Genomic DNA, 21,602 nt, shown 5'->3' with positions numbered 1-21,602 from the left:
CCATGTTCCCTTGGAAAGTTCTAGTGAAGAATCTTTCCTTGCCCTTCCCGGTCATTGCAGGAAGTCATTGGCATTTCTTGGTTTATAGCTGCTTTAACCTAATCTCTACCTCCACCTTCCCTGACTTCGGGGAGATACATGCAGATACATGCAGACATTACCCTCTGTGTATGTCTCTTGCTTCTCTGTGTCATGGGATTAAGGCCCAGGCCAGTGAAAACTCAATGAATCCTTCCTGTAAGGATCCTCTTTCCATACAAGGTCACATTCTGAGGTTCCAGGTGGATGTGGATTTGAGGGGATTCTACTCCTATGCACTCACTCCATGAGCGCTTTAGCTGACAGCTGACTGTGCTGTTCTGGTGATTGTCCTCTCTCAAACTCTGGGGGTCTTGTGCTAGCCCAAAACACCAAGATGATAAACACAGTAGAGGATCTGCTTTGCTTCTCTCTGACCAGATGCTCACAGAATTCTGGGACTCCTGCGCCCACCCCACCCCCACACATATCACTTGTAATCTGTACCCTCTCTCAGCACAACAGAAGTGACTATGATCTTCAAAAGGGCCTTCTGGCTGCAGAACAATGTCTGCCTCTCCAGGGGTTGGTTCAGGACAGATTTTTATCTGTTGCTTTGTTGTCTTTCTTTAAGTTTTGTCCATAAGAGTCTACCTCTTGTCACACACACATCAATACTACTTGATTGGACCATAATGTAGGAAACATCTCTGCATTTTCCTCCTCTCCATCCAACTCCCACATCTTTTGAATGTTTTTAAAAGTCCCTTTTCAAGCTACATGGAAAAAAATGTTATGATTGATGTTTCTAGTACTTTCTAGGCTTTCCCTTCTTCCTTCCTGCCAAGCCCCCTTGTCCTATGGGCACATGTCGATCACAGCAGCATTGTGTAGTTCCGCTGACAAGAGCGATCCGAGGAGGAGAACACAATGAGGATGGAGAAAGGTGCCACCAGGTACAGGAAAGAGGGGCAGAAAGTTGGTAACTACAGCAACAAGGTTCTTCACTTTGAAGTAGAACTGCAGATTAGATTTGTTAAATCACTACTGCCCTCCAGAAACAGAAACAGAAGCATCCAGAAATCAAAGGCCTCAGAGTTAATGACCCAAAAGTCCCAGTCAGATAAAAGTGCTTTTCTTGGAGCTGTGAGCAAATCCACTGGCTGACAGTGTGTTGATAGTAGGAGGACAACTTGAGAATAATATTATAACTAATAACTAGCTTGGAGTCTTTGAAAGGCTTACGTTCCTAGTCAGATTGACAGCATATGACACTGCCCAGCTACTGACTGAAATGGGGTTTTAAGAACTTTTTGCCTGGCTTTCGTTTATCCCCTTGAACTCTGTTGCCAAGATTACAGCCATTGGGCAAAGTGCTCTTTTGGTCAAAGTCACGTAGCAAGAAAATGTGAGAGCTTAAATTCAAATCCAGGTCTTATTATTTCTCAGACCAAGAGCTGTGGGGACATGTTTACATCTGCTAGTTCCCTTTGTATCATGTTCTAGAGTACTCCGAGCCCCTCAAAATCACATAAGACCCTGTGGTCTTATGTAATATTGGGAATGATGGGCACAGACTCCCTACACAGCTTCAACCAGGACAGTTTTATTTTCTCTCCGTATTAAAATCCTGATTTTGTCTAAACAAATAGATACTAGAGGAATGGGGGAAAAACATAAGACACCACTATACTGGACCACAACTACTTCCTAAAATAAACCCCAGGTATGATTTCTAGTCTTATTCCATTACCAGTTTTCATTGAGATCAGATCAGTGATTTCTCCCTTCTCCTTATGCATGGAAGGCTAAATGACTGTGCTGAGATCCTAACATGCCTTCTTAGCTCTCCAGAAAAAATAGAATTAAATGAAAGGCTCATCTAAAGTAGGAAAATGGCTAAACTTCTTGAATGAAATTCTAGATTAAGTTTAACTCCATTAATGGCAGCAAGTTATAGAAATGTAACTCTTTACTGGGTTTAGCAAATGGAATTGTTCCTCAATATCCAAGGGGAGATTGTTACAGAACTGCTCTCACTCCTAGGGGTGCTAAGTCTCTTACATAAAATGGTGTATGTAGCCTCTATTCATCCTTCCTTTTATTTTAAATCATTTCTAGGTTACCTCCAACTCCTAATTCAGTGTGAATGCTATGTAAATAGTTGTTATACAGAATTTGGGGAGATAAAAGCAAGGAAAAAAGCCTATACGTGGTCAATACAGATACAATTTATTTGTTTGAATAGTTTCCACTCACAGTTAGTTGAATCAGGCATGAACCCAGGGCCAACAGCTACCAACAACTCATTTAAAACTAGACCTTCAGAAGCAAACATGAGCCGGCACAGTAACCAGAACATGGTACATTATAGGAAGTTACTGAACAATCTACAGAGGCAAAGTCACTTACCAAAAGAGTTGTAACAAATGAATATATTGATCCTCAAAAAATTCATAGCTGGAAATACCATATTCTTCTATGGCTTGACCATTCTTATACCAAGTTACCTCTGGCTTGGGCTGGCCTGATTGGAAAAAAAAGATTATTCTTATTACTATAAATATTCATGGAAGAAAAAGTCATAAATATGAACGAGCATGGGAAATAGGAGTACAAAAGGATGGAAAGCTTCCTCTCATTGTTGTAAGTTTGTGATGAAGTAAAGACCAGAGGCGTGTTATCTGTCTCACTTGGTACTGTGCTGGGAGTGAGGGATACCAATAGGAAGTGCTATCCCCAATCATAAGAACTATTGAGAAAAATTACTCAATAGGTAAAGGCATGAATGGTGTCTTTTCTTAATGTCATATGAGGGCATAATCTCATCCAATAATGCTCTTGGGGAACATATATTGTTTCACTCAGTGGTTATTACCGACTGCGATTGCTGGATTCAGTAGAAGCAGATATTAACTTGTAGGTTTTTAATCTAACAGAGATGCAAATTTCCATCCAGCAAAAACGATAATGTCCTGAGGACATTAAACACACAACCCAGCAATTTGATCCTAACATTATTAACTTGCCCATAAATACCTTGCTTCTAGAGTTTGAAATGTTAATTTCATATTTGCATGGAAATCACTTTTCTTTTCTGAAGAATTATATTTTAACAGTGCTCAGAGTCCACTGTGCATTACAGTACAGAGGAGAGAAGAGCAAAATGGATTAGAAGAACAAAACTGCTAACTTTTTTTCCTGAAAGACATGTACCACTTTGCAGGCTGGCATAGTGCCCACATGAATGATGTCACAGAAAGTGGCCTGTGCTTTCCTCTAAGAGTTTCATACATCCTGGTGATCATTAACCAGGTCAGATGCTAGGCTAAGTTTGTTTAAAAAAAAACAGATTTTCACCCCTCCTGGGACTTTTTCCCCCCCTCTTGTCTTCAAGGTGTCCCAAGGAACTTTCTCTTTATGTCCCATGTCACTGAGAATGCACCACATGGACGTAAAGAAAACTCCAGTATTTGAAAATAATCCATCACTCTGCCTATTCATCTGTTTTATCTTATTTGTTTTAAACAGTCATGGGGCTTGAACTCAGGGCCTTGACAATGTTGTCTTATTTATGATTTATCCCTAGAGACCATAGAGTAAGAATGCTCTATTTCTTTCTTCCTTTCTTTGTTTTTTCCTTCCTTCCTTTTTCTCTTTCTTCCTCCCTTTTCTTTTTTCTGTCTTTCTTTCTCTCTTTCTCTGTCCCTTTCTCTTCCTTCTTCTCTTCCTATCTCTTTTTTTTCTTTTCTGCTTTTGAGGCAGGCTCTTACTGTATAGCATAAGCTGGCTTCAAACTCATGATCTTCCTCCATCTACCTCCTGGGTGCTGGGAGTACAAATAGGTATCACAACACAATAGCCTGACCACTTCATTCTTCTAAGACCACAGCGAGGGGAAAGCATAAAGAGGCCAGGAAGGTAACAGAAGTGAGAGAAGCCTGTGCCATATGTGGTCTCTGGATACTGGCAGCCCCCCTTCCTCTCTGTGCAGTGCCATTATTGTGCTTTCTGGTGGCTGTGGGGTTTTCCTCCTTGCCTCCTCCTTCAAGTGGGTTCCTAAATAGCTGACCTGAACAGTGGGAGTTATTGAGAGCCATATGCAAGGACAAGCAGCAGCTTGCCTTGGTCTCTGACACACAAATGGCAAAACCTCTCTCAAAATGAGCTGTCCAGTGAACAAAGCTCACTGGACAGAGGTCATTTTTGCCCCACATCTCCTAGTTTTGTTAGGTTCCTGTTTAGAGAATATCTAATTGTTCTTTTTGAGTACATGCATGCTTCTGAAAAAAGTGTATAAGAAACTGTGCATGAGCTAGGTGCCAGTGACTCGTGTCTGTAATCTAGCTACTCAGGAGGCTGAGATCTCAGGAGTTCAAAGCCAGCCTGTGCAGAAAAGTCTGTGTGACTCTTATCTCCAATTAAGCATCAAAAGGGTCAGATGAGGAGCTGTAGCTCAAGTGGTAGAGTTTTAGCCTTGAGAAAAAAAATTTAGGGACAATACTCAGGCTCTGAGTACAGGCTTCAGGAATAGTACAAAAAGAAAAAACAAAGCAACCCTGTGTATGGGAGGTGGGCCAGGGAAAGAAAGCCACGTCGGCCTCCATGCCCTCTGTTCATCCAGACTGATCAGGACTGAACCATTTCCTGCAGTTTCCTAATGTTGTAATGTCTGTCCCTTAGTGCAGCCTAGGCCTGACCCATCATCGAGAAATGAGAAGTGGCATCTTGTACCTGTGAGTGGTTCTCTTTTCTCCCTTTTTTTGTTGGAAATCTCATCTCAAAATCCTCCCTTACTTTCCTTTTAAATTGCTTTGGTGGGAGTGGGGACTGAACTCAGGGGCCTTGAGCTTGGGCAACTCCTCTACCACTTGAACCACACCCCAGTATAAATCTGTTATTTAAGAATATTTTTAACTTATTCATTTTATTAAAAGGTGCTGGGGATGGGAACGCAGGGCCTTGAGCATGTTAGGCAAGCCTGCTACTTCTAAGGTACACCCTCTAAGCCTTCCTATCACCGCCCTCCCCCATGAGTCACAAATTGACAGCCCCCGGAACATTTCAGAACAATCTGGCAAATGTGTGTGGAGACCTGAAGTCACGTTTGGGCCTGTCTGAATTCATGGAGACTCTCAAAAGACACAGGCCAACCTGTGTCTCTCCACCAATCTAAATGACATCGTGAGCACAAAGGAGGCAAGCTTTGCTGAGCACATGGTCGGTGGCTCTGGCATCCAGACTGAAGACAAGGTTTTCTTCAACTTCTGTTAGTAAAAGGCAGCTATTTTCCAAGTGGGACATTTCTCTCTCTGGATTTAAGAAAGGAGGATCAAGGAGAAACAAGATTTCTAGCTCTCTTAACTTCCTGAGGGTAGATACAGAATTTAAGAAACAAAGGAGGACCACCTACCAGAGACAGGGATACCAGATCCTTGTTGAATTACTGCCTTTATTTCTCTTGAATGAGCAATCTTTTTTTGCCACTGGAGATACCAATCAAATCTGACTTATTCTCCAATCTAGGAGAGATTCCTGTCCTTGATTTGTTCCTCCACAGGACTCCCTTTGCCTCCTTTTAACCTGTTTACTTAGTGAGTAATAGGACGTGAACTTAGCTAACTGGGCACATCAGTTAAAGAGCAACTGAAGAGCTCAGTAGACTTTCTGAAGTGAGGTGACTCATACTATTCCTTAGGGGCCACAGGAAGTAGAGAGTGGATTGTATGAGAAATTAGCCAACGTGGAAGTTACCTAATCAAGAACTACAGCATGAAATGAGGATGATCATTAAACAGAGTCCAACAAGTCATTAAAATACATACATATATACATACATACATACGTACAATTTTTAAAAATCACAGAGACTTCATTGCTTAGTTGATTACTCAGAGTAAATTTCCAAGGTATTTTTTCCCTACTGATGTTTTCATTATTTCTTTATAAGCCAAGGAACCTGGTCTATGGAAAAGTGCTGGGAGGTGGGGGGTGGGGAAGAATAGCTCCTCTAGGAATGGTTACCAGCTATCATGCAGCGAAGCACAGTGTCAGACCCTTCCCGGACCTTCTGGGAAAGCAACGTGGATAAAAAACACAGCTTGTGCCTCTGGGGCCTGTCCGAGTCTGTCATCCTCTCATGCAACGTGATCTGAAACAGAAACATTTTCAACATCACCATGTCTTCTGTGATTAATCTGGCTTCCCCAGGAATTCCGGAAACACATGGTGTGGCTACATTAAGACTCAGAGAGATTCATCAGCTGCTGAAGATCACACAGCCCAAATGGCTGCCACCCTGAGGCTGCCCTCAGAACTATGCAATCTGATTCCTTCAGCCATCAGAGGTGCACAGGGCACAGTTGGTGCAGATCTGAGGCAGGTCTGAAAACACAGGTTGTTCAGAAGCCAGAGGATCCTGCCTTCTCACTCATTCAACCTACAGATACACATTAGCTAAGTTTATACTTTATGCCACCCTGAGCTTGAAAGTCACATCTGGCTCTCTCCAAAATGGGGACTCCCACTTCCCCTTTAAAGCCTCAGACATCACTAACCTCAGAGAGAAGAAAGAACCACACTGTGGTATGGTAACCAGAATAGAGAAGAGGCAGGGAGAAACTATAAATGGTGGGTATGGGGGTGCTGAGGACCCCCACACAGAAGCTTGAACTAAGCTAATTATGGAAAAGCCCAGTGTACTGCAGAGAGGGAAGGCCCATTGCATGTGGCTTTGGCAATACCTACTTAACCATTTACACCAATCCCTAACCTCTGCCCACTTATTTCTCCAGGTTGTCTGATGCTCTGAGAGACTGTAGCCAGGGGAAATTACAGGTTTTACCAACACCTAAAAGTCTTCTGTTGCAGATACTCATGGCTCATGCATTCGATCCCAATCCTTTAGGGAGCAGAGAGTAGGAGAACTGAGGTCCAATGCCTGCCTGCGAAAAGAGTTTTTAAATTCCATCTCACTCAATAGCTGGGCACAGTGGCACTTTCCTATCATCCCATTAACAATAGAAAGCACAAATAGGAAGACAGTGGTCCAGGCTGGCCCAGGCAAAATACAAGACCCTATCTCAAACACAACCAGAGCAAAAAGGGGCTGGAGGCATGATTCAAACAGTAGAGTGCTTGGCTAACAAAAGTATAAAGTGTTGAGTTCAAGTCCTAGTCCAGAAAAAAACAAAAACACAGGAATAAGTAGTGGTAAAGGGGAGGACAATGTTTAAGGACCTTCACCTCAGCAGCAGGCTTTAGCGTCTTGATTTACAGGGCCCAATTCAAGATGAAAATGAATTCGTTCAAGTGGGGTGAGGGATTTTATGACGATGATAACAAAAGATCAGAAAACCCAGCTCAAAGCCCTTCTAGACTGGGTGCCAACACACTGACCCACGCATCCACGTGTGGACACCACACTTGGACCATTCTGCTCTCAAATACTAGAACATTCTGCCAATAATGAATGCCTGATAATGCTCCTTCGAGGCCTTCTCTATTGCTGCTGAAGTTCACAATGGTTCCTTTCTCTCCCCATCAGGTTTAGAACAAGGCAAGTCCTTGGAAATGAAAAGCATTCCCAAATCACTTCAGCATGGCATCCCCACCCTCCTTGATAAAGATACTAATTTAGAAGAACTCACTACCTGCCCTCCTTAGGGCATGTGCAAAAAGAACTCTGTGCTTAGACCCAAGGCTTAAGTGACTTGCTTGATGGGTACAAGGGATTGTAAAGGTGAAGAATTTACAGATTAGCATGAAAAAGCAAGAACAGTGCTCAAGTATACATGGAACCTCTGGGCTGGGAGAGAAATTAGATGAGAAAAAGTTTGAGGACAAGATTGACAAGCACAAGGCTCCAGAGCCTGTCAAGAGAGGGAAGATTTTATAAAATTTTGTTTTATACATGTGAACTGGGGCCTTTTGCTATTCATTAAGAAAGCCTTAAATTGCATTTCCAATTATTTATTGTTCCAAGATTGAGCCTGGATCACAAGGGATCCCTGGTTAAAGCACATGCCTTCTAGTTAAGAGTTGGCTGGATCCCTTGCAATGTTGATGGTGAATTAGTTACACAGAACTGTAAGCAAATTCCAGATTATTTTACAAGCATGTTTGGTAGCTGAGGGATTTGTACCAGTTGATATAAAAAGCCTAGGATCGAGGTTCAAAGCCATCCCAGGCAGGACATTAATCTCTAGAAAAGTCAGGAGTAGAGTCGTGGCTCATGTGGTAGTTGCTAATCTTGAACAACAACAACAAAAAAGCTCAGGAGCTGGACCAGTAGCTCATCTGTATAATCCTTGCTGATCAGGAGGCTGAGATCTGAGGATTGCTGTTGGAAGCCAGCCCAGGCAGAAAAGTCCAGGAGTGGCACCATGGCTCAAATGGCAAAGCACTATCCTTGAGCACAAAGAGGCTCAGGAACAGCACCCAGGCCCTGAGTTCAAGCCCCAGGATGGGCACACACACACACACACACACACACACACACACACACACACACAAAAGAATACTCTAAAATATCTTCCCCATGCTGCCCTGGAACAAAGAAACATGTTTCCCTGTGAGGGAAAAGGGTTTCTGTAGAGAAAATAAATGAGGTTGTTTTTTTTTTCTCCTTTGATGTCAAGTATATTGATATATTTCATTCTCCTTTTTTGACAGCCCACAATTCTCCCTGGGAGCAACTTTTGAGGAGAAGTAGCCCAACTCTCCACATATCTAGGGACTTACCCAACAATTTTCTGGGAGCATAGAAAGAAAACATTCTCCTGAGCCGGAGGCACTGCCTGACAGCAGACCAAAAGTAGGAATAAATCTAAATCCAGCTCTGCCACTTACCTGGCAACTTGTTGAGTCTGTTTCCTCATCTGTAATGAGAATACTCTAAAGAGTAAAAGAATGGTATGTCAATCACCTTTTAAGAATCTGTTACATAATTGGTTTGCATACTAGTAAGCAGAGGCATTAAGGAAAGATTTTGCCTGTCATATGAGTTTCCTTTTGGCTGTGGGTTACCACAGTGACTTCTTTTTCAAAACCTGATGTACCATTTAAGAGGTAATCGTGTCGGTTGGAGTCATGCTCCTTTCTGAGAGTCTTCCTTTACAGAGGATGACTCTTGGGACCACTGCTCTGGACAGAGAGGAAGGAAAAGGCACACCCAGCTGTCATGGGGCAGGGTTGGTGGTAAGGACACTGGGCATCAGCTCACGCATGATGGCTGCCTGGGTGAGCACTTCCTCACGGTGATCCCACATGTGAAAACACTGACACACAGTCTGTTTAGTCACCACATGTTCCAGCTTCCAAGCACTGTCTGTTCTCTGGAAGGAAAAGAACAGTTAAGACAGGCTGTGGTTCATATTTCATGGCTTCTCTGAAGGTGAGAATACTTGATGGCAGATTTATCATTCTGTGCTAGAGAAGATAAATCAATACTAAATTATTGGTATTAGCAGAGGGGCCCATGGAGGGCTTTACAGACAACTTTGGAGAAACCATGCGTGAGCTGGAAAGCACATGTCATTTGATTTGTCTGCTCTTTTTCTTTTTTTTTAATTTCTCCCTTAGGGTAAGTTTCTTTCTTTAAAAAAAATTTTATGCCTTTAATTGTACAGATCATTTACATTTGTGTGCTTACATTTTTGCCAGTGCCAGTGGTTCTTGCTTAGGTCCTAGTTACTCCAGTAGCTGATAGCTGACCATCACAGTTCAAAGTCAGCCTGGGCAGAAACCTTCAGTTACCCAGCAAAATGCCAGACTGGATACCTGGCTCGCTTGGTAGAGTGTGAGCAAAAAAGCCAAGTAAAAGCACAAGATCCTGAGTTGAAGTGCTAGTACTAGCACAAAAACAAAAGACAAAGTAATAATAAATATAATGTTTCCCCTTCCCCAAAGTACCATCTCAACATCCCAGTGCACTCTTAAGAGGAAAGGATTTGGTAACCTTTCAGTCATTTTCCTACTCATTACACAGATGGTCACATATGTTATATATATATATATAATGTATATATAATAAATTTATATTTTGTAATTTGTTTATAATTTGATTGCAGATATGGTATTAAATTTTATATGCTCATTCTGGCTTGTTTTACTTTATAATAATTTAGGAGAATCATTGTTAATCCAATACCTAAATGGTTCCATTCTTTTATTTATTTTTTTGTTCCAGTAGTTTTGAATCTAATTTTCAAAATTAATTCTATTTATTCTTGTTTATGTGGCACCAAGGAATCAATCCCAGGGCCTCATATATGCTAGGCAAGCAAGTATGACACATATGCATACACCAAGACACATTCCTAGCCCGGGCTCCATCCTTTTAAAAGCAGCTAAGTAGCTGGGCATGGTGGCTCACACCTATAATTCTAGTTACTCAGGAAGCTGAGATCTGAGGATCGCGGTTGAAAGCCAGCCCCAACACTAAAGTCTGTGAGACTCTTATCTCCAATTTACCACCAGAAAACCTGAAGTGGCTCTGTGGCTCAAGAGGTAGGGCATTAGCCTTGAACTGAAGAACTTGGGGACAACGCTCAGGCCCAAAGTTCAAGCCCCATGACAAACAAAAAAAAAAGCTATGTGTTTTAAGTATCTCTAGTATGACAGCTTCATGTTCATCATCTATCTGTTCTTATTAATAATATCAGATGGAAGTGTTTTCATTTGCTAGCTTTAGAGGCTACTCCAGAATAAGAAGTCTTTAGTGGACTAGAATGATTTGGGGATAACAGGCACAGCTTCTCATACCATGTTGACTTCAAATCTTAGCTCTGCCATTCTAGCCTATTTTTTCCTGCCTTGGTTTCATCTATGAAAAGAAGATAATACTAGCATCTAGTGATTTGGCTGTTGTGTAAATTAAGTGGGTCAGTGTGCGTCATGGCCTTCCAGATAACCAAGTGAGCACTGTGTGGGTATTGACTGTTATCAGTGGCTTTAGGTTTAACACAAACAAAATTATATAATCCCTTTCGCTCAAATTGGTGGATGGCAAGTAAGAAGCCATAGGTGAGTTCGAACATTCAAGTATGCCACATTTTAATTTTAGCTACTCTGTCTCCACATAGATAGTGGCATGGTGTGGTTGCTGTCAGCAGAGGATCAAGGAAGAGATCTCACCTCCAGGCAAGGCATGGAGAACCAGCTTTTATGGATCTGGCCTGAGAGCCAGCCATCACAGTGCCTCTTGCAGGGGACAAAAGGGTTTAATCCTGATTATCCAGTAGAATCCAACAGCAATTGTGTTCCTTAATTCACCCTCTGAGTTATTGTTCATTTTGACACCATACCCACTGTCATTTACTACTCAGTCCCATGTTAAGTTAGAGTAAGTACCCTCCCCAAAGTGGGTGGAGAGGTTGACACAGAGAAAGACATTTTTGGTGGCTACTGTGTCTCAGCCCCAAGACTGGGCATTCACAAACATGACCACATGTAATGCTCACAGAAGATCTTTCAGGTTGTTTTTATCCTACCTCACAGGTAGGGACATGCAAGTTTTCATAGCTATCATTTTTCTAATTGTTTTAAAGAACAGGGTCTCCTGATCTTGTCCAGAATGTCCTCAAATCCACAAGCCTTCTATCTCAGCCACCCAAGTGATAGAAATACAGATGTGTTCCACTACAGCTGGCTTCAGTAACTTCAAAGGTTTTCTGTAACAAATCTAATTGCTCATGGCCCACAGGTGGCAGAGGTATAAGCTCAGGCTTGTCAGAACTCAAATATGCCCTTTCTTTCCTTTCTTGGAGCCACGCCTCTGGCCCTGCCTTTTGCTAGTTTATTTTGGAGATGGAGTCTAGTAGATCTTTCATCCCCAGAAGACTTCAGCTCAGCCTGAAGTTGAATAGTTGTGATTACAGGCATGAACTACTGGCCCCCAGCCCAAGGGTACTTTTCCTTGGATATAATATTAAGGTTGTATGTGAGAAACAGGAACAAGACAATAAGTTCATGAAAAGATGCTCAAACATCAATAGTCATTATGGAAATGCAAACTCAGACTACAGTGAGATACCACTACATATCCACTGCAATGGGTACAAAAAGTAGACAGCTGAGTGAGTGTCTGTAGGATGTGGAAAAGAACAGCAATCCTATGCATCACTAGTGTGGATGTAAAAAGAGCATACATTTTGCAAAACAGTTTAGAAGTTTCCTAAAAAGTTCAATGTAACTTTACCAAGTGACCTGGCAATTGCACCCTTAGATGGAAAAACCAAGAAAACAGTTACTCTACCAAACACTTCACATATTCTTTGCAGGATTATTCAGAATAGTCACAAGTTGAAAATAACCAGAGTATCCATTGAAATTTTCAACTAGGGAATGGACAAACTAAATTTTCAACTAAAGAATAGGTGGATATGATTGTTGTTCTTCATGTACTATGTTATTTCTCATCTCTTTTGTTGTGCATTGGTTAATCTCATATTGTTACAGTATCTGACCTTATTATCAGGTATATTGTATATATGTTTATTTGTTTATTTGAAATAGGAAAGGGAAGGGGGAAAGATGAGGGGAGGGGATGGAGGAAGGAAATGGGGACAAAAACATGAGAAGGGGTATTAATGTGTGAGAATTAATGCACCTTATATCTGGCGAACAAAACTGTAACCCCTCTATTAATTACAATAAAAAAGAATAGACAGATAAACCGAGGCTTAGTCATACAATTGAGCAATAAGGTGCAAAGGATATATACATTGTATGACCTGGATGAATTTGCAGAAAACATTCTCAGTATACTCAGTGAATCAAGCTGGATAAAGTGATTGATCACATCCTCTAAGAATCCATTCATCTGAACTGTGCAAAAGAAGCGCTGGGGACACCATAACAATAAACATTCATGAGGAGGCTTTTGCCAGTGACAAAAAATGTTTTCCAACTGACCTATGATGATGGCTGTACATTTGGTAAATTCATTTCACAGAACACTTGAAAAGAATGAATTGCATAATGTGCTAAGTAATTTCAATGAAGTTAAATTTTTTAAGTAGCATCAAGGAGACAACTACTTAATGAGCATTATTATATTCATTACAGTTCTGCTTGCCATAGTAAGAGAGTATAAACAACCTGAATGCCCACTAGTAAGAAAGTGGCTACAGTATAGCTAAATTGAATGATTTTAACAGCAATGGGCATTAAGCAAGAATAAGGTAGTACTGTATGCACAGATACCAAACCAACCCACAAGTATGTTATTAACTTAATAAAAAAAATACAGAAGTGCAGACAATGCTATCACCTGTGCAAGAAAAAAATATATGATACTCTGGGTATTTATAAATAGAACTATTAGAATTGCGTAATAAACTGGTAGCCCTGTTGCCCTAGGAGAGGGCCTGCAGGGAAATGAGAACATCACTTAAGGACAGATAATTTGCATATTGCCTAGTAAACAAAATTTAATTTAAAAATATTAATAGCGAGTACCTCCAGGTGCCCAGTTGTCTAGGGGCACATGTGTTGCATGGACAGGGTAACTGCAGAGCTGTAATACTGCTTGCTCTGGATTTGTTTGGAAGCATCTTTAAAAAAGAAAATCAGCCAGGTGCTGAGGTTCACAGTTCAAAGTCATCTTGGGTAAAGAAGTCTGTGACACTTACCTCTAATTAACCACAGAAAATGCCAGAAAAAAAAAGAAAGAAAATGCCAGACATAGAACTGTGGCTCAAGTGATAGAGCACAAGCTTTAAACAAAAAGAACTCAGAAACAGTGCCTAAGCATTGAGTTCAAGCCCAGAACCTGCACATGTGCAAGCATGAGTGCGTGTGTGTGTGTGTGTGTGTGTGTGTGTGTGTGTGTGTGTGTAGTAGAATAGAGTTTTCCTTTATTCTCCTGTCTTCTGCTATTTGGCACTGGTACCAAACAACTTCCAAGTCTTAAAGCCAAGGCAAGAAAAAGAAAAAGAAAAAGAAAGCTCAAGGTTAAGTGAAACCTGTGTGGGATCTTAGTACTGTCCCTAATTTTAAAATTGAAAAATGCACCTGAAATAAGTTTGGTGACTTTTCCAAGCTCACGCAGCCCATTAGTGGGAGTTCAGGTTTCTTGATTCTGATTTTTAGTGCATTATAGTTGAACCATGTACACACCTGCCTATTTCTTCCTGAGCGTGAAGACGGGGCAACGCGAACCGTGTTAGGCTGCTGTAGAGGTGCTGCAGAGAAATACTGAAATGAGACCAACTTTCCTGGTTAGTGTTGTTTGACTTTGAAGCGGAATGCCCTGGGCTGACAGCTGTGAACATCTGGAAACATGCCATAGGAAGAATTGTGCAGTAGACAGCTGCTGCCTCTGTCTTCCACATCTGCTCAACCTCCTTGCGTCCTCCAGCCTGGTCCTGCTACAACAGGAACTCTGGACCATTCTGAGTTACTGTTCTTTAGAGGAAGGTTATTTTAATCGGACCAAGAAGTAAAAAGCTATGGAATCTTAGCCATCAGAAAATGTAGGGAAGGGGGCTGAGAGTTTGGCCTAGTGGTAGAGTGCTTGCCTAGCATGCACGAAGACCCAGGTTCGATTCCTTGGTACCACATACTTAGAAAAAGCCAGAAGTGGTGCTGAGGCTCAAGTGGTAGAGCTCTAGCCTTGAGAAAAATCCAAGGACAGTGCTCAGGCCCTGAGCTCAAGGCCAGGACTGGAAAAAATAAAAAGAAAAGAAAGAAAGAAAGAAAGAAAGAAAGAAAGAAAGAAAGAAAGAAAGAAAGAAAGAAAGAAAGAAAATGTAGGGAAGAACTTGGGAAATCTCAGGTCTCTTCTCACTCCCGGCCCCTGTGCATAAAAATCATCTGGACTCCAGGGGTGATGCACTCGGCCCTGATCTATTCCGCAGAACTAACCATCTCTCAATAGCTGGACTCAAAGTTCATCATCTGGGGCTGGAAATGTGGCTTTGTGGTAGAGTGCTTGCCTAGCAGGCATGAGGCCTGGGGTTTAATTCCTCACTATTACATAAGCAAAAAAGAAAGAAAAGAAAAGTACATTAAAAATTAGTTTTTATTTAAAATATGATGTAAACATAAGCCATATAATGAATGATTGTTGTTCTTAAGATACTATGTTATCTCTCATCACTTTTGCTGCCCCTTGCTTATCTCGTATTGTTACACTATCTCACTTTGTTACCTGATATATTGGATATATTTGTATTCGGTTATCTGAAATTGGATAGGGAACGGGGGAAAACAAGATGAGGGGTGGGGGTGGGGGGGAGGGAAATGGGGACCAAGACATGTGAAAGGTTATCAATGTATGGGAATTAATGCACCATCTATCTGGCAAATATCATGTAACCCTTCTATTAATTACAATAAAAAATATATGAAAAAAATTAGTTTTTACCAAAAGCAAAGTATATTATCTGCTTTGAATGAAGGGTAGAAGGAATGGGAAGCAACAGAGAATGACACATCGATGTACCTCTTCTGATGTAGCCCCCCCCCATTAGACTGTTAGGGAGAAAACTGCTTCAATGACCTTGTTTTCTGAATATTTTTAAATAATCATTCTGTATTGTTTTAGTAATGTGCTTAGGGAGTATGTGTTTTTTAATGTGCTTAGGAAGTATGATACTCCCTAAAAAAAAAAAGATAGAAAGAAAGAATGAAAGAAAAGAAAGGAGCCAGTGCCTATGGCTCAAGACTATAATCCTAGCTACTCAGGAAGATGAGATCTAAGGATCCTAGTTCAAAGCCAATCTGAGCAGGATAGTCCAGGAGACTCTTATCAACAATAAATTACTCAGAAAAAGCCAGAAATAATGCTCAAGTGGTAAAGCAGTAACCTTGAGCAAAAGAAGCTCAGAGACAGCACCCAGGCCCAGTTCAAACTCCAAGACTGGCAAAAAAAAAAAAAGAAAAAGGTAGTTTTATTCACTGAGGAGACACTGTTTTCCAAGAGGAACTGTAAGCCTTTCTGAAGCTTTAACTCATAAATGTTGTCCGTGCTTTACTTCTTTATGATTGTAGGACCTTTCTCCAAAATATTTAAAATTCCTCAAGTGGCTGTTTCACATGTCCTCCTAAATCTTCCATGTCTTCTGTCACTCAGCTGCCTGATGGCTTGAGCTGGCTAGGTATAAAGTTATCAAGATTCTCAGTAACCAAAGTCTGAGCCAAAGTCTTATGGCATTCTCCATAAAGTAGTTCAGGAGATAAGCCAATCAGTGCAGAGCCTTGGTCCTCCCTCACTTAGTTTCTACAGTAAAAAGAAAGTGCACAGGGTACAAGGTAGTTCTCTTGAGACAGTGATACCTGTCTTGAAACTGTGTGAAAACTGACTTGAGGTTGAAACCAAAAACAGAGAGAAGCTGAGCCTCCAGAAATACAGAGAAACAGAGCCAGGTCCTCACCAACCTCTTGGACTTTCCACTGTGTGAGCAATAAATTCCCATGTTGTTTAATCTAGTTTGGGGTGAATTTTCTGTTACTTCTAGAAGACATATCCTTCTGTGCATGGTTCCTGAAATTTCTTTTCTTTTCTTTTGTTTTTTAGATGTGAGACTGGGACTCAAATTCACTACCTGATACTTTGGCTTATTGGCTAGTGTTCTACTGACTTAGCCACTCCTCCAGCCCCATGAAATTCCCGCCATTGGCTCTGCACTACAGGTGTCTATATTGAACCCTATGTTAGAACCCCGTTACTGACAGGAGTAATGCTTTTAAAAATTAGATGGCTTAATCAAAGATTGCTTCCCTAAGACAGTTCTGAGGAGAACTGTGAAAATCTAGATCAACCATTTTATTTCCATGTTATTCCATCTCTGTCTGCACCTGTTTAGATTTTCTTGCTTCCTATCCACATTCTATCTGTTGAAATCCTACCAGCTCTCCAATGCCTAAGCTCAAATGCTTGCTTCCTTTGAAGGTTCACCTGATATTCTCAGTTACAACACACACACACACACACACACACACACCAGCCACCCCCAAATGATGGTATGCTTTACTTACCATGTGTTCCCCAAACCCAGCATCCCCCAGTTTTAAACTGCCTGCCTGCAGCATGGGTACAGCTAAATGGTTTATATTTTGTGTTCTCCATAATACTCAACACTCGTTCACTGTGGCCCTGGCCTTGGTATCTTTGAGAAGATAAGATCCGTGACTAGAAACAAATGCATACAAGTTTTCTTCATGACTACAGGTCCCTACCTCACACCATCCGCACCTCTTAGAAGCACAGAAGAAATGCAAATTGCCAGAGCCTTCAGAATCAGAGTCCCTGGGCCAGGTGGGGGGGTAGGGGTAGGGGATGGAGGTGGGAGGCAGCGGTGGGCGGGGGGGGGGGGGAGCCCAGTAATTGGTGTTTTTAAAGCTCTCTAGAGTCTAAAACACTTGGAAGCTTGAGAACAACTTGTAACCTTTCCATGCCAATGGAAGGGCATCCATCCCAAATGCTCATGTTTAAACATGGTGCCCACATACTAAAAGTACTCTGAGTAGTTCACAGCTATAATCCTAGCTACTCAGGAGTCTGAGATCTGAGAATCATGGTACAAAGCCTACCCAGGCAGAAAAGTACATGAGACTCTTCCCTCCAATTAACTACCAAAAAATCCAGAAATGGAGTAGTGACTCAAAAACTCAAGAACATCACCCACGCCCTTAGTTTAAGCCCTAGAGCAGGTACTCACACACACACGAATTCTGAGATGATGCTGATACATCTCTACCTATTTTTTTTAAAGAAACTAAACATGCTGCCAACTATTTTCAGTTAAAAATTCATTTATGATAAATTCTAAAATATAATTGTATGTTTAAGCTTTGCTTTCAAACACATTGTTTCTAAGTACAGAATTTTCCTCAATCTAACTTTCTGGTTTTTTTTTTTAGTCATTACACTAATGTCAATAAGGTTTAGTTTTAGTTTCTACTACTCTACATAGGTAAATTCATAATCATATCCTGAAGCCTGAGTGTTTAATATATATAACAATGTTTAATATAATAACAGTCTACGTTATATACATTATAAGAAATGTATGAAAGTTATATAAGATATGTTATATACATATTATGCTATATCTATAGTCATCTAATCCTGTTTAAAGAGGATATTTATCAATTGTATTATAGCGAATGCTGTTACCTCCATTTTACAGGAAAGAAAACTGGGATTCAGACACTTCAAACAATTGGGCTGGAGTCAAGCAATTGCAAATCCTGCTTCACAGCGGGGGCTTTCTTCTTGAGGACTCCTCCTTCTCCATCTAGATTAGGAACCTCACGACTTCATTCATTCATCAGCTTAGGCTGATATCTACAGAAATGTTCATGAACACGAAGCAATGTTTGCAGGTAATGTAATCAGGAATTCTACCTTCCCTAAAACATCTCCAAATTATGATTAAAAAGGTTTTGTAAAAGCTCCAGAAGAGGGCCAGGAGTTTGGCCTAGTGGTAGAGTGCTTGCCTAGCATGCACGAAGGCCCGGGTTCTATTCCTCGGTACCACATACATAGAAAAAAGCCGGAAGTGGTGATGAGGCTCAAGTGGTAGAGCTCTAGCCTGGAGAAAGTCCAAGGACAGTGCTCAGGCCCTGAGCTCAAGCCTAGGACTGGCAAAAAAAAAAAAAAGCTCCAGAAGAGCAGGATACTCTGTTTATTAGCCATCAGTACCTTTTCATATAGGCTGTATCCAGTTGTTGGTTCAGAAAGTAACTCACAACATCCTTGGTTTCGATCCAGAACACTTATAACAAGCTTGCTGCATTTCCCCTTGGCTGGCATACTGTTAGACCCGGAGCACAGATAACGTCAGAGCAATTGTCTTGCCAATACTTAGTTAACGGATCTTAACCAGTCTTGCTTAAATGAAGGTTACCTTCCCACCAAGAAAAGGTTGTGTAAATTATTCCAGCAGAAGCAGCTCTAAATGCTGTTCTTGCTTTTATCTATTTTTAAATAGCTGTCAGATGTCTGTAACTGACACCCTTAATCAGTAGTTCTAAAGTTTAGATGTGATGGTTAAAATCTAAGAACAAATGAATCCTTAGCTTCTTGGTTTGGGCTGACTTTTTGCCATAATTATTTTTTAAGTATCTATTTACTGACTCAGTGAATGCTTTGTATGAGTCATTTTTAAATGTCTGACAGTTTTTCAGTAACTGACAGTACCTGCATCAGACAAGAGTCTGTGTGTCCACCAGACAGGGGAGATTTTTCAGTCAGAAGACAATCCAAAGGAAAAGACGTAATTTCTAATGAAAATACCCAACTATTTCAGCAGACGTGTCTAGGGCTGGAGTCACCGGAATAATTGTCTTGAATTTTCATGTTTACAAAGCCTTTACAAGCCACTCATTTGATACGTTTGTTTCTAGTTGTTAAAGCAGACATGATATAAGTGAGACTGTTTTCATTATTGTCCAGATAACATAAACATTTAAAAATCATCATCGTTTTCAATAAAAGGTCAAAGTGGACTTAAACTATGAGACCAGAGGCATTTGACCATGTTAAAGCCTGCTTCACCCCATAGTCCATGCAGCCTTCATTTCTTTCCCATTCACAACACGCTTTGTTCTTTGTTCTAGGAAAATGTACATGGCTCCGTATCTATAGCATAGCCATTCCTAGGTAAATGCCACGAGTCTCCAATACTTACTTTGCAGTAGTGTCTGTCCAGTAGCTGTTACTGGAGGACTGACTTGATGGTGAGCTCCCCGGGCTGTATGTGAGGCATTGTTTGCATGTCTCTGTCCCCGGGACAGAGATTCAAACACAGGGTCATTCCTACCAATGGGTCAAAGCTGAGTTGGATCTGCTTCCAGCAAATGTCTGTCTTCCAAAGAGGGAAAAGTCCATGCTCAGGCAAGTTCTAGAACATTTTTCCCTTGCCCTTGGGTGTACTAGGTCATTTGTTGAAGCTGGAGAATATTTTTTAGCATCACTGTGATGAAATTCGAGGGCCGTTTCTGCAGGAGGTGTAACACTTGTCGACGTAGCCAGGGACGCCCTGGCAGAGGGCAGACCCAGCCAGCTGATGAAACCCAGACGAGCTGTCACTGACTGCTGCTGGAGTGAGAGGACAGCTCTTTGCAGAGTCCATACAGGACCTCAGGCTTAAAGCTGCCCTTAAGAAAGTAAAAGGGCTGGAGTAACATGAGCAGGTTTTCAAGTTGAGGGGCTCAGGCATTTGAAGTCCACATTAGAAACTTTCAGGGAGGGTGAAGAGGAGGTGAACAGAAGAGTCATGTGTCGTTCATTTAGACATGGCACTACAATTGTCCTTTAAAGTTCACTGAGCATAAGCCATAGAAGCAAGGCCAAAACACCAGAGCTCCAATCTCTTATCTCTCATGAGAAATCCAGAGTCCTTTAAATTGTAAGGAATTATTCCTGTTGGCAAGGTAAATTTGTAACACGGGCATTATTTTTAATTGAATTTTGCCCAGATCCCAGAAAGAACATGGATTATCCAAAGGCATCCTTAAGTGGATGCCTTGCCTCACTATAAAACTATTTTAATGTGTGATACCTGGAAACTGACAGCTTAGAAAGAAACCTCTAGTGAGACACAGAGATGCTAAAATTAGCAGCTCCAAGTGGGCGACTTTGAGAAGGACACACGGCAGGCTTTCACTCTGTGACATGCACTGTACTCTTGAAAAGCAAAATGCTTAGCAGCATGCAGTGTCTCTGCGTCATTATGCCTTGACAAGACCAAAAAACTGATCATCTAAAATGATTAAATCTAAAGAATTGTCCTGTACAGGTGATGGGTACTGTTTTCCATGTTTATCTTTAAATGAGAAGAAAGCTATTTAAGACTGAGTGACTCTAAAATAATCACTCTTTGGCAACAAATCTAAGACGTGTACAAGAACTCAGAAACAATCATGATTTTGTGACTGTGTGGCTGGAATCCTCGCAATTTAAATTAGTTTCCAGGTCAGAGACCACAGGGAAATAGATTGAGGGTGGAAAAGGAGAGAGGGAGAATGATGATAAGCAAATGCCACACAAAGCAGAAGATAAAGCCAAGAAAAGGAAAATCCGCCAAAGCAGTAGATTAATTGCTTGGGGCTTCTTGTTCTTTTTTTGTTGTTGTTTTGGTGCTGGTTGTAGGGCTTGAATTCAGGGCCTGGGTGCTGTCCCTAAGTTTTTATGCTCAGTCTAGTGCTCTGCCACTTGAGCCATTGCACTATTGGCTTTTTGCTAGTTAACTAGACTTTCATGCCTGGGCTAGCTTTGAACCACAATCTTCAGATCTCACCCTCTTGTATATCTAGGATTATGAGTGTGAGCCATTGCTACCCAACAGCCTGGAAATTCCTAAAGGGAAAAGTTAAAAGTCACTATAGGAAACTCAGTTTTGTTGTAGGACCAATTTCAATTTCTAGCATTCATCTCCTAATAAAATAAATAGAAGGGCAGATATATAGAGATACACACAGAGATAGATAGATAGATAGATAGATAGATAGATAGATAGATACATAGATACATACATAGATAGATACATAGATACATAGATAGATATGAATATAGTTATATATTCATACAGACATACATACAGCAGATATAGTCACATATGTCTGTATATGAA

General features: G+C 41.1%; 1 protein-coding gene across 1 annotated transcript in view; it reads right to left on the bottom strand.

The window, feature by feature from the left end:
• Positions 1 to 21,602, bottom strand: part of Alpk2 (alpha kinase 2) — a 111,961-nt gene that overhangs the window by 81,543 nt on the left and 8,816 nt on the right. Inside the window, exons 2-3 of the mRNA XM_090353026.1 lie at positions 6,043 to 6,169; positions 2,431 to 2,545 (exon numbers count right to left, since the gene is read on the bottom strand). Coding sequence (XP_090209152.1) covers positions 2,431 to 2,545; positions 6,043 to 6,151 — 224 coding nt within the window. The 5' untranslated portion in view covers positions 6,152 to 6,169. The remainder of the gene's footprint in view (positions 1 to 2,430; positions 2,546 to 6,042; positions 6,170 to 21,602) is intronic.

Source organism: Megascapheus bottae, chromosome 19, assembly GCF_031878675.1.
Source record: "Megascapheus bottae isolate mThoBot1 chromosome 19, mThoBot2.hap1, whole genome shotgun sequence".
NCBI lineage: Eukaryota > Metazoa > Chordata > Mammalia > Rodentia > Geomyidae > Megascapheus > Megascapheus bottae.
This window is presented reverse-complemented; position numbering and strand designations above follow the sequence as displayed.